At 41.5% G+C, this 11538-nt stretch overlaps 2 protein-coding genes across 5 annotated transcripts; both read right to left on the reverse strand.

Annotated features, from left to right (window-relative positions):
* Positions 1–3: 3 nt before the first annotated feature.
* sult3st1 (sulfotransferase family 3, cytosolic sulfotransferase 1) lies at positions 4–5476 on the reverse strand. Of its 4 annotated transcripts, none has more exons than XM_041063214.1 (8): positions 5394–5476; positions 5067–5167; positions 4359–4517; positions 4044–4249; positions 1775–1901; positions 721–815; positions 380–551; positions 4–291 (listed from the first exon to the last, which is right to left on the reverse strand). In XM_041063214.1, exons 3-8 carry the CDS (start codon positions 4498–4500, stop codon positions 182–184), a joined length of 852 nt encoding a protein of 283 aa, XP_040919148.1. In that variant the 5' UTR covers positions 4501–4517; positions 5067–5167; positions 5394–5476; the 3' UTR covers positions 4–181. The 4 variants fall into 4 exon arrangements, with proteins under 4 accessions (XP_040919148.1, XP_040919149.1, XP_040919147.1 ...); XM_041063215.1 differs by having other exon boundaries at positions 5061–5167; XM_041063213.1 differs by having other exon boundaries at positions 4962–5167; positions 5394–5475.
* A 1043-nt stretch (positions 5477–6519) lies between these two features.
* On the reverse strand, positions 6520–11324 carry apol (apolipoprotein L). Its single transcript, XM_041063316.1, has 4 exons — positions 10854–11324; positions 9054–9647; positions 8861–8980; positions 6520–8559 (listed from the first exon to the last, which is right to left on the reverse strand). The coding sequence occupies exons 1-4, from the start codon at positions 10865–10867 to the stop codon at positions 7608–7610; spliced, it is 1680 nt and encodes a 559-aa protein (XP_040919250.1). The 5' UTR covers positions 10868–11324; the 3' UTR covers positions 6520–7607.
* Positions 11325–11538: the final 214 nt, after the last annotated feature.

Below are 11538 nucleotides of genomic sequence, written 5' to 3' on the forward strand. Positions count from 1 at the left end.
ATGTTCATTTATTTCCTCATGCAAACATTTTAATAGCAGATGTTAGTGACACATTAACAGTTTACAGATTAGCAGCCACTGTGTGTTGTAAGATTATGAAACAGAGTTGATGTGATTTGGGATTTTACTTTTCTAGGACTAAAAACAATCACGTCAAAGCTGCTGTGGCCTTACTCCCAGATTACTCCCAGATGAACTTCAGAGACAGATCTCCGAGTTTCTCCTGAAGCAGCTGATCAACTCTCTCACTCTGAGCGTCAGTTAAGAGATTTTTCCAGTCACCGATCTGACCTACAGTAGAAATAAAAAAAGAAAATCAAAATCTAGACCTGATGTCTGTTCACATTTCTGAGCAGGAGCTTCAGTCATGTTATGTTACCTTTGCGCATGAAGTTTCCGCTGACCTTCTCCGGTGGCAGAAACTCATAGTTGGCTTTTGAGTCTTTCTTCATGGTCTTAAACGTGGCTTTTTCCACGACTTGGTCGATGGCTGCTTCGCTGAGGTTTTTCCCCAAGAACCTGCAGATCTTAGTCACTGCTCCCTTCAGATCCTAAAAGTGAAACACAAGCCCAACAGAGAGAAGAACTTAAACTCTGACAGAGAATTTACCATAGTGTTTAGTAATGAACATGTCTCTTTAATTCAGAGTATTAAGAGGACTGTAACTGTGTTTTCAACACAAACATTTACACAGCCCAAAGAGAGAAAACACATCTCACCAAAATCATGTCCTCATAGGTCAGGAAGAGGATGTTGTACTGGTCTTTCTTTAAACGCCACTCCCTGATGTGGTCAAACCAGGACGACCCTGCCACTGTGTAATGGTATAATGTATATTAAACACAAACGTTATTTATTCAACCAACATAGTACAAGAAGAATAAAAGCCAAAGCTGAATGTGTCACCATGAGTTTGACATTTGTGGTTTAGAGTGAAATACTGGATGGATTGGGTCGATTTTTTTTCTAGCTCTGTCATCAGGTGAAAGTTTTCAAGTTCCCATCAGCCTCAGCTGTATTTTGTGCTTAGGGCTAATTAGCTCACAGAGCCATTTGCCTGGATGTAATTCTCAATTTTCTTACATTGCTGTAGAGCAATTCAAATTATTTAAAATTCAGAAAAAATAAAACTTATAGATCCTCATACAATCCAATTGAATAACATTACATAAATAAATATGAATTCATTACTTCTGCATATAGTTTGAAGTAATGCCTTTACACTAAGTTCTACATTCAGTTCTTGGACGTTGGTAAATAAGTTTTCCTGACGTTCCTTAAGTTTAGCGGGAAAATGTCTGCGTGGTGGAACTGTTAACACCTCACAGACATCTGAAATGTGAACCCATCCATGGCAACATTTTTAAAAAACGGTCACAGACAAATAAGTTTGGGAATCTTGCAACAGTTCAGTATATTTTACAATCTTTTCATATTTAATGTAAAATCTTAATCCATAAAGTCACTAGTAACTATATACCTCACAGGTACATGTTATGGAGTAAAAAGTAAAATACTTTCCTCTGAAATGTGGAGGAGTATTACAATAAAGTAACAAAAATATACTGGTGTACAAGTACCTCAAGATTGTATTATAGTACATTATACAGTTCTTGAGTAAATTAGTATTTAGTAAGTTTGCTAAGTTTCTCTCTCATCTGTTCCTGGTCAGATGACTATCTTGTAAAACTTTATCAGAACTCGACTCTGGTCATCACCGTCATCATCAGACTCTGGAGTGGGTGGGTGTTTGTGGGTGTGGCTGTTTCTTACCGTTGCCCGTCAAATACTGCTGTAAAAAGACCTCGAAGCTCGAGGGGGTCTCTACGTCACCGCAGACCATGCTGAAGTGGTAATAGGAGACGGCGTTGTCCTTTGGATTCCGCATCACGTAGACGATCTGACAAAGAAACAACCAACTTTATTACTCTTTGATCTGAGAGACTCTCTCCTCCGTGCCAAACTCCATTCAAATAACTCACTATTTAATGACACCTTAATTGCAGCTTAAGCACACACTAAATGTAGAAGCTCATTACTGCTTAAATGATCCCGTTCAATTTTTTGTTTGCACATCTTGTTTTATTAACAGGGTAACACAGGGATAAGAAATCAGCCAACTCAGATCAAGTCTTCCTTTAGAAGAACGCGAAAAACACATTCACAATGTGTCTGTTCTGTTCTATTTTTATTTTATACGTTGTGCAATAAAGATTTGACACTATGAAAACACTATGCAATAAAGTAGAGCTGTGTTGATAAAATCGATTCTCCTATTCTGAATCGATTCTCATTTTATTTTGTAAAGACCGACGAACTCGCGCGTCATCGAATTCACGCATGCGCGCGTGGTGTGAAGCTACCAAACAAACATGGCGTCAGACAGTACGCAGTGCTTACTGTCCGACGTAATTTAGTAATGCCCAAGTTTGCACTTTTTTATTTTTAACCTTAACTAAGCATTGCTTACTGTCCGACGATGTTCATTGTTTGGTAGCTGCACACCACGCGCGCATGCGTAAATTCGATGACGTGAGCACGTACGAATCTATCTTTACAAAATAAAATGAGAATAGGAGAATCGATTTTATCAACACAGCTCTACAATAAAGTCATGTTTGTGTCAAGTATTACTACTTTGTTGATGGAAAAATGAATTGATATTTAAGTGAATTTAATGCAACAGGGCACTGACCAATGACATCTGTTTTTTAAATCATTTAAAAAAAAACATAATTGTACAAATACTACTGTGAATATCACCCACACTTAAAAATATATTCAAATTTGTGATTTGTAACTAGGGGTGTGCGATATGACGATATTAGATCGTGAAGGATTAGAAAGTGTTGACGATCTGCCAGAGGAGAGAGTTCGTATTATCGTCTATAGGGCACATTCTATTAATTGCAGCTCTATGTTTGCGCACAGAAGCACTAGAAGTTTTTTTTTCTTTGGGCAACTAACAGCCCGCTTCACGTGAACATGACCAACCAATCATGGCGAAGTATGAGCAGCGCTGATTTATTTATTTTTTTATTTTTTATTTATTTTTTTATTTTTTTATTTTTTTTTACTAGCCTCACTGTTTTAGTCAAGGTGTAGCGGGTAGCCATGGCCAACAACGAAAGTGAAAGCTTGGAGGTGGTCCCCAAAAAGAACTCCAGTCGTATGGACAGTGTTGGAGAGTAACGGAGTTCATGTAATACGTAACGCCGTTTCCTGTCTCGGCCAACGCATTCCTGTCCCGGCTCTGTTTTGCCGGCTGCGGCTCAAGCTCTCGCTCCTGCTGCTCTTCGTCCGACTCAATTCTGACCGACTGATCGGGCGAATAGCTCGTTTATTTACGTTTGCTTTCGTGGAGCTGGGGCTTCTGGGAAACGCAACGTTCATTGAGAGAATAAATATAAACTCGTGAAACAGAGAAGTATCGTCACGTAATCCATTGATTTCAACAATGTAACTGTATTCTGAATACTATCTATTTAAAGTGTAACTGTAATGGAATACAGTTACTCATAATTTGTACTCTGAATACGTAACGCCGTTACATGTATTCCGTTACTCCCCAACACTGCGTATGGAACTGGTTTGGGTTTTCTCCAAACGACAAAGCGCAAACACAACGAACCTCTTTAACCACCTGAAGAGGCAGAATCCGAAACGATTTGCTGAGAGCCAAACAGCGAGGCCAACCACACATCAGCCAGTGGTAACGGCTAAAGACATTATACAGAAACACCAACTATAACACAAGCCCTTGATAAAAGCACGCTGTGTGAGAGAAGTAGCAAACGGTGGAAAGAGGTGACTTTTTTTGCCTTTATAACTAAGTTTTTACATAGAAAATAGTTTGGTTCTAAATTAACTTCACTGTAAAAATGAACTGTGATAAAAAAACAAAAAAAAATGTGATCGTGATTTTACCATTAAAAAATCGTGATGTGATATTTTTGCCATATCGCCCACCCCTATTTGTAACTTTATCACATTATTTTTTAGGTTTTTATTTTTCTGTCAGAACTGGACTTAAAATACTGACCTTTGCCTTCTTGTCCTTCAGTCCTGGAGGCATGAGAGCCGGGGTGAGGTGAGAGGCAAAGAGCCGTGGAGAGGCTCTCAGAGCATAGTCGTCTCGACCCTCTCTATACTCCAGCCACGGCATCTGCTCCAAGTTGTTTGGATATTCATTGAGACCCCCGCCTAACTCACAGATGGAAATGATGATGTTCTGAGTCCATATAGTGCCTGTGTTGGGGGGGGGGAGTTACGTTATGAAACATCATTACCCTCAAAGACTCCGTCACAGAAAACTGTGAAAGCAGATAATACGACAGTAAACAGGAGTTTGACTGACCTGACTTTGGATAAGTGACGAGGAATATGTCGCTGTCTCGTATCTCAAAGCTCTGCAGTGAGTCAATGTACTCAGCAGTTGTGTTGCCAGTGGGAAAGTTGTAGTTTTTGTACTTGCAGATATACTTGCTGATCTCCTCCATGTTACTTCTGAATCACACTGAAAAGCAGAAGCAGAACAGTTTGCATGTGAGTCTGTCAGGAACAAGCAGAGAAAACAAACCCTCAGCTCCCAGGTATCAGGTGTGACAGCTGGACTCTGGACTTTGATTTGTGCAAACTATTAAGCTCAGCCTCTTTTTCCTGGACAGTCATTTATCTGAAATACTGACTGCTGGAAACACGCTGATATCAGCAGCAAGCTTTAAATATAACAGTTTGTTTGTAGCTACAGACACAAGTCTGAACCAGCTGTGACATTTTCAGATAGAATCGGGAGATTTAAAAAAAAATGTAGATTTGTTAAGGTTGTGTGAAAAACACGTAAAGCTGCGCCACGGAGGCTTTGGAGGAGGAGGTCCACAGGCCCGGATCTCAGCTCCCAACTTAAACTCGCTGCCTCTACAATCAGTGTTAAAGACGCCAAGGAGAAGACAAAGCGCACCTGACTGGTATCCATGGTTTCTGCTTTCTTCACCACCGGGATGAATTGCTTGCGCTTGTTTTGGACTGCAGCGGTTTGGTAATTTACAAACTTGCTCACAATCACCTGAGGCCTGAGACGTGGTCTCTCTTCCTTATCACTGTCCTTCCTCTATAACCGGCATCACGCTCCGGTTTGTCGACTGACGCAATTAACTCTGGGTTTTCCTGCGTGCGCGTTCATGAGAGAAAGGAGAAGTCTTTTAATACAAGCAACATCGTCAGAATACGAATAAAATACTTAATATGACTATATATTTATGATCACATGACTATAACAGAAAGGAAACACGAAATAATGTGATGCAGATGTAGAAAAGCAAAATAAAGCGTCAAAGTCAGAACGACAGATAAATTCAAAATTATTATAAACAGATTAACGCAGTTAACGTACCTCGATGCTTCTCTTCCCGTTTATCTTGAACATCCTGACCACTGGTTTCTCTCCTTTTGTTCTGCATTACCTTTTCTGCAAGTTCACTTTACGCTCGTTACATGCGCACCACGTCTTTTCAAAATAAACTTCCGTCTTCACAGGAAACACAAATATTTACAGGAGGGGGGGCAATTGTTGCCACGATGGCTAAAATGATCCGTTCAATGGGTAAAATAACCAAAGTCACTTTACAGCAGGGGTGTCCAAACTGTTCCACAAAGGGCCGTGTGGCTGCAGGTTTTTATTCCAACCAATGAAGAGCACACAGTTTGACCAATCAACTGTCTGAAGACTGAGATCAGTTGATTAAATGAGTCAAGTCTGGCGTGCTGGGTGGTTGGTTGGAGCAAAAACCTGCAGCCACACGGCCCTTTGTGGAACAGTTTGGACACCTCTGTTTTACAGTGTTCCATTGCACTGTATATTTTGGTATTCCTGGCCACCTTTCCTGTTCAACCACTAGCTAGATGGCAGCATTAGACATGAATTGTAGATATTGTACAATATTTTTGAATACCTACATCAAGTTCATAGTTAATTTCTGGAGTACAATTATTTTGGTTCTACGATTAAACACTTACACTGTGGCCATCAACAAGACACATTATCATCTACTAGTTTGCCTCATTTCTACCTCTGAAAGTGAAAATAGACCTGCTTTACAATAAATCACAACAATCCCACTGTCTTCATCTGACAACATTTTATTTTAGGTGCAGCAGTTGTTTCAATGAATGAAATCAATGTTGGCATAACCTATTTACTCTCTATACAATCATCATAATAACCATGACAACACACTCAGAATTATGCCATATTGAAAATCAAATCAAATAACACTAAAATCAAATCATCACAGAACATATTTAGAATATACCGTGACATTCAGCTGGCAATGTGCAATCAATACAGATATTTACAATTCAATAACAAGGCAGTTTTTTAGTGCTCCTCAAACACCTCGTGTAGCGACGCCACTAAGTCGACCAGTCCACGAAAAATCCCGGGGTTGCTGGACCACTCGATTTCATCCTTGCCTCAAAAGGCTAGCTCAAAAACGCCAAACAATCTGACACAGTCAATATGGCGGCTCTTGATCACCTCGTCGTTGCGACGACACATAGCTATCATGTAGCTCTCATCCAGCTGTGTGGCGATGTTAACTCTTCCAAAAAAGTTTCAGGCACTTGTCCATTTGTATCGTCGATGTTTCATGTTTTCTGTCTCCGAAAGATGGTGCAGGTCGGTGTCTGTCCTTCCATCCGGCTAAATTAGCAGGGCTAGCAGAACGGCGCGTTAGCTAGTTCGCATCATGCTAGCCAGCTCCGTGAAAATCCGCGGCTGTAGGTTTTCCCCGCCTTTGAAGCCACCTGCTTGATATTTAAATTTAGTCTGCGTGGTCCTAAATCTTTGATAGCCACTTTATCTTGATTGCTCCGACGATAGAATGGTAATTCCGACAATGGCACGACGGAGTTGCTCTGTTGAGTTGCAATGCTAGCCATGTTGATCTTGAACGTGAACGTGAATGCGTATGCGCATGCGCGCGTGACGCCACTAGTGCGTATGACGAAAGCACGTTGGGGCAAGCCCTCCCGGAGCTGGTCAGGCTGCTGATTGGACAATAATAAAAAGACTCTTATGGGTCAAGGACGGCGGCGCCCTGTCGCCCACTATTAGCCAGCCGCTCGTTACATGAGCACCACGTCTTTTCAAAATAAATTTCCGTCTTCACAGGAAACACCAAAATAAGAACAACATAAAAAATACAAACGAAAGCTTTACATGTGTCAATAACAATGCATTGGGATCATTTACATTAATTTCTTGTCATGAGAAATATTTAACAGTGTGCAGGTATTTTTTTAATAGAGAACATCAGAGGGTTTAGTATTAATTTCCAGTTATGGTCACAGAGTCTCCTCATGTTCTGAGCAGCACTGATTGAGAGTAAAAGCATAAACGCCATCAGGAATTCTGTCGGGAAAATTTGGTCTGTGTCCTTGAGGGAGAAATGCTGATCAACTTGCTGCAGTGAGCTATAAACTATGATTTACTTACAGAAAATGGATCTGACATCTGATCACAGTGTCAGAGTTGGCATGGAAGCATCCCAAGTGCAGTACTTTTCACTGAGCCCTACTGTATCACATACAACTGTTCCTTCTGTTTTCATCCACTTCCATCTCTGTCCATCTCATGGTAAAATGGCGTCTCCAGGATAACTTCCTTTTTCTCTGATGTGAGCACGCCTTCACGAAGGGAGTCACAGATCCTCTGCCATGAGTCAATCTCTGAGCTCCAAAGTGCAGCTCTGGCTCTGAGGAACTTTGAGACTTCAGTCTCGCTGCCTTTGGCCAGTCCGACGCTGTCTTTACAGATGAAGAAGATATCCATGCCGAGGAACAGAGCATTGGCAACGATTAGACCTGCCCTGGCTGAGTTGGAGAGAGCAAGAGGCCCTTTGACTGCTGCCTGACCAATATCTGGGATGTCTGAGGCCACTCTGGGCACATTACGTAATGCTTTACCTTCCTGGACCACCGCCTTACCAACACCTGTAATCAACTCTTCACTTTGCAACAACTTTACAGCAGAGGCAGCATCAACTAATGAATCAATGCCTTTTCCAATGACAGCCGCTTTACAAAGCACCTTACCTACTCCCAAAGCCACATCTATCTCACCTGTTTCCCTCTTGGTCACCTCGTCCAGACAATCCTGGAGACTCTGCACATCCTCCATGAAGCTCTGGAAGACTTCACTGGCTTTTTTTTGTTGTGTACGGTTTACTCCTATCTCTGTGGCTGTGGTGACAACGCTGTTAACTCCGCTGGTGATTCCCAGCCCTACCCCTGTCATCGTCAGAGCAAGAGACACGCCTGCTGTTACAGGAATTAAGGCCAAACCAACAATGGAAAGCACACCTCCAACTGCCCCCACTGAGCTGCCTGCCACACTGGAGATTTTTGCCCCTTTACTCATCCTGTCAAGCTGAACAGCGCTCTCCTCCATGTCTTTTAGAAACTCCAGCATCCTGGGCTGTCGCTCACTGAACTCACGGATAAAGTTAGAACATGATTCTTCTTTGAACAAGAACACTGTCCGGAAGTGCTGGTTCATCCTGATAAAGACAAAAGAGGAAGTTAGGAAAGAATAAATAAGATAACTGACCTATAAGTGTTTAGCATGTTATTTCAATATGAAGAAAAACATTATGTGACATTATAGTGTCACTAGAGGAAAAGTCAGGAGATCACCAAAGCCACTGGGATTCCTTCTCTGGGGATCACATGGATTTCTGTATAATATCTCATGGAAATCCATCCATTAGTTTCTGAGATATTTTGATGGCTGATGAAAACAGGTCTGAGCGTCTATGTGGACCAGCAATGTAAACAAGTAAACAAACAGGTAACACGTACCTGATTTCATCAAGCTGATTAATGTGATCGAGCATCCTCCGTACGTCATCTTCACACATATCAGCATCAAGGTCAACCACAGCCTCCGTGGTCTTCTTCAGGCAAAGGTCGCTGAAGGAGCTGTGAGAGACAGTCACACTTACTGCCTGTACCATAATGTGCATTTTATTTTGGTCATGTAACATCTGTTTACCTTTTCTCTAACTTTTCGCAGATTTTCTGGGTGGTCTGTATGTATTTGTCCAGCTGATACGACAGCACTTCCACATTCTGAAGTCTGGGGAGGAAGAAGTCTTGTGCGTCTCTTTTAAACTCGAGGAGCAGAGGGGAGATTAGTCGCGCAGCAATGATGACAACCTGAACCAGGTCAGGGCTGATCCCCTCGGGCAGATGTAACACCTGGTTCTCCGCAAACACATGAAGTGAGGTGACCGCCAGCTTCTCCACTGCATCCAGGAAGCAGTCGAGCTTCTCCAGGCCTCCCAGAGTGTCCTCCAACACTGCAGACAGCTCCTTCTCCAGGTCTGCAAGCCTGGTATCCGCAGTCATGAGGGTCAGTTTGCTCTTCATATATTCGAGAAAAGCCTCACCTCTGTTCTCTGACTGGGTAACATGGCTGAAGTTAAGATCGACGTGGTCAGCCCTGTCTTTGATGTCCATCATCATGTGTAATTCTGTCTCCCTCGCGAGCATCCATTTCGTGGTCCTCTCACAGAATCCTGTCACTGTGTTGATGTGGATGAGGGTATCTGTGGCGTAGCGGCTCAAAGCCTCCTGTAGTTCCTTTCTGTACAACAAAGCATCGAGAGATTTCAAAACAAATTCAATCCACATGAAAAGTCACAGAGCTAAAAAGCAAGGGTGTCCTTATTGTGTTTGTGGGGTTTTTTTTTAGCCCCTAGGCTAAACCTTATTAGTCTTTATATTGAGAATCTGCTAACCAAATGCAATCCAGTGATTGTTTTTGTGTGTTTTACTGCTGATACTAAAACTATTTTAATCCAATAGAATAACATCAGTAAACCAGTTTAAAACAGCAGAATGGCGCTGCTTTCAAAATATAACCTGCATTTCAGGCTTTCTCTCTGTTTGCTATAAGCCGTTTAGGTTTCAGGGTCCTGGTATCATGTGTGCAGCCTCACTGGGACACTTCAATATCACAGAGTCGCCATTAATGTTACTGGTAACACCTGAGACTTAATCTCTGAGAGTCAAAATGTCTGCTGTGAAAAAGTGTATCACTGTTTTTATGTTTTTCGTTGCATTTGCAGAGTTTGACCAGCAAGTGTCGCCAAAGCTCACATTGTTTTACAGTGAATCGCTGATCAAAACATACTGAAAGTTTCACTTTAGCCATCGTTGTGTAATAATCTACTGACTACTGCCGTGATCATTTGCAGTGTGACAGTATGTATTTTAAACAGTAAAATGAACTATGAGAAATCTGAGGGGTCATGAGATGATTAATGGGTGAAGAAAGAAAAAACAAAGCTCTGCTGCAGAAATCTGTGCTAATATTTTCTCTAATCTTTGCTTTGCTGTGAAATACTGGATACATTTTTTATTTTATTTGGGCCTTAAACATATAATTAAATGAGACTATCTGAGAAGTTTAGACGGGAAGTGTCTCTGTGATGGAACTGATAACAACTCATCCGCATCTGAAACGCCAATCAGACAATAGTTTTTAAAAGGGGTTTTGAATTGTAATTAAACAGCACATCATATGATTTTAATGTAAAATCTTAATTTGAAAAGTAACTGGGTACTGCAGGAAAAATATAATGGAGTAAAACGCACTTACAAAGAGAACATGTAGAGTAAATGTATTTAAGTTACTTTCCAGCTCTGAAAACAAACTCATAAGGAAATGATGAGTGCAAATATCTGCGTATCTGCTATTCAGTTCATTATTCTTTAACCTTATCTGACGCCTTTCTGTCTCTACACTTTTCTGTTTTCTGCTCTACAGAAGCTCAGAGTCAAACTTTACCTTGCTGCAGACATGTTTTCTCTCTTCTCAGCTTCTCTTCATTCCCTCACTGTGGCCTCATCGCATTGTTTGCTGTGGTGAAGCACAAACCGGTTTGGAAATACTGAAACAATGAAATTGCCACGTAGAACGCACCCTCGGCGTGTGACCTGCAAGTGTTTGCTTTCATTTTCCTTTCTTCACATCCGCAAGTTCAGCCGCACCCATTCTTTTTTTTTTCTCTTAGGCTGAAACTGAGTTTAGTGGCGATAATAACGTGTCCAAAGTCCAATAAGCCACGCAGCTTTCCCCGTTCAGCGCTACGTTCCCTATGCTGCCTTCGAGGGTCGTCGTTCATCCTGAAATCCTGTAATGAGAAAGACTTACAGCGACTGGATCTGAAGACTTAAGATTAGTTTTAAAACAGTCACACACTGTATGATTTTACCTGAACCCCAACGGACCCAGAGTGGTCCAACATGGTCCAGTCAGTCAACACTGGACAGGAGACACAAGTAAAGTTGTGTGTGTGTGGGTGTGTGTGTGTTACCCACTGATACTATTAAACTGAATCATTCTGAGATATTTACCTTTCCAGAATTATTTTTTTTCCAAAATGATTATAAAAAGTGGTCCCACCTGACAGTCCACTGTTGGCAAGGTGGTGTGTGTGCGTGTGCGAGGGGGTTGGCAGTGCAGGGACATT

This window comes from Toxotes jaculatrix, chromosome 18, assembly GCF_017976425.1.
Source record: "Toxotes jaculatrix isolate fToxJac2 chromosome 18, fToxJac2.pri, whole genome shotgun sequence".
NCBI classification, from domain to species: Eukaryota; Metazoa; Chordata; class Actinopteri; family Toxotidae; genus Toxotes; species Toxotes jaculatrix.

Excerpts from the sequence above, each read along its gene's own strand:
- apol (XM_041063316.1), bottom strand. Across the intron at positions 8,981-9,053 it reads TGCGAAAAGTTAGAGAAAAG|CTCCTTCAGCGACCTTTGCC; the intron begins GTAAACAGATGT and ends TGTCTCTCACAG. Across the intron at positions 8,560-8,860 it reads AATCAGCTTGATGAAATCAG|GATGAACCAGCACTTCCGGA; the intron begins GTACGTGTTACC and ends TGTCTTTATCAG.
- sult3st1 (XM_041063214.1), bottom strand. The coding sequence starts at position 4,500 with ATGGAGGAGATCAGCAAGTATATCTGCAAGTACAAAAACTACAACTTT. Across the intron at positions 1,902-4,043 it reads TGAAGGACAAGAAGGCAAAG|ATCGTCTACGTGATGCGGAA; the intron begins GTCAGTATTTTA and ends TTTCTTTGTCAG. Across the intron at positions 292-379 it reads CGGAAACTTCATGCGCAAAG|GTCAGATCGGTGACTGGAAA; the intron begins GTAACATAACAT and ends TTTCTACTGTAG.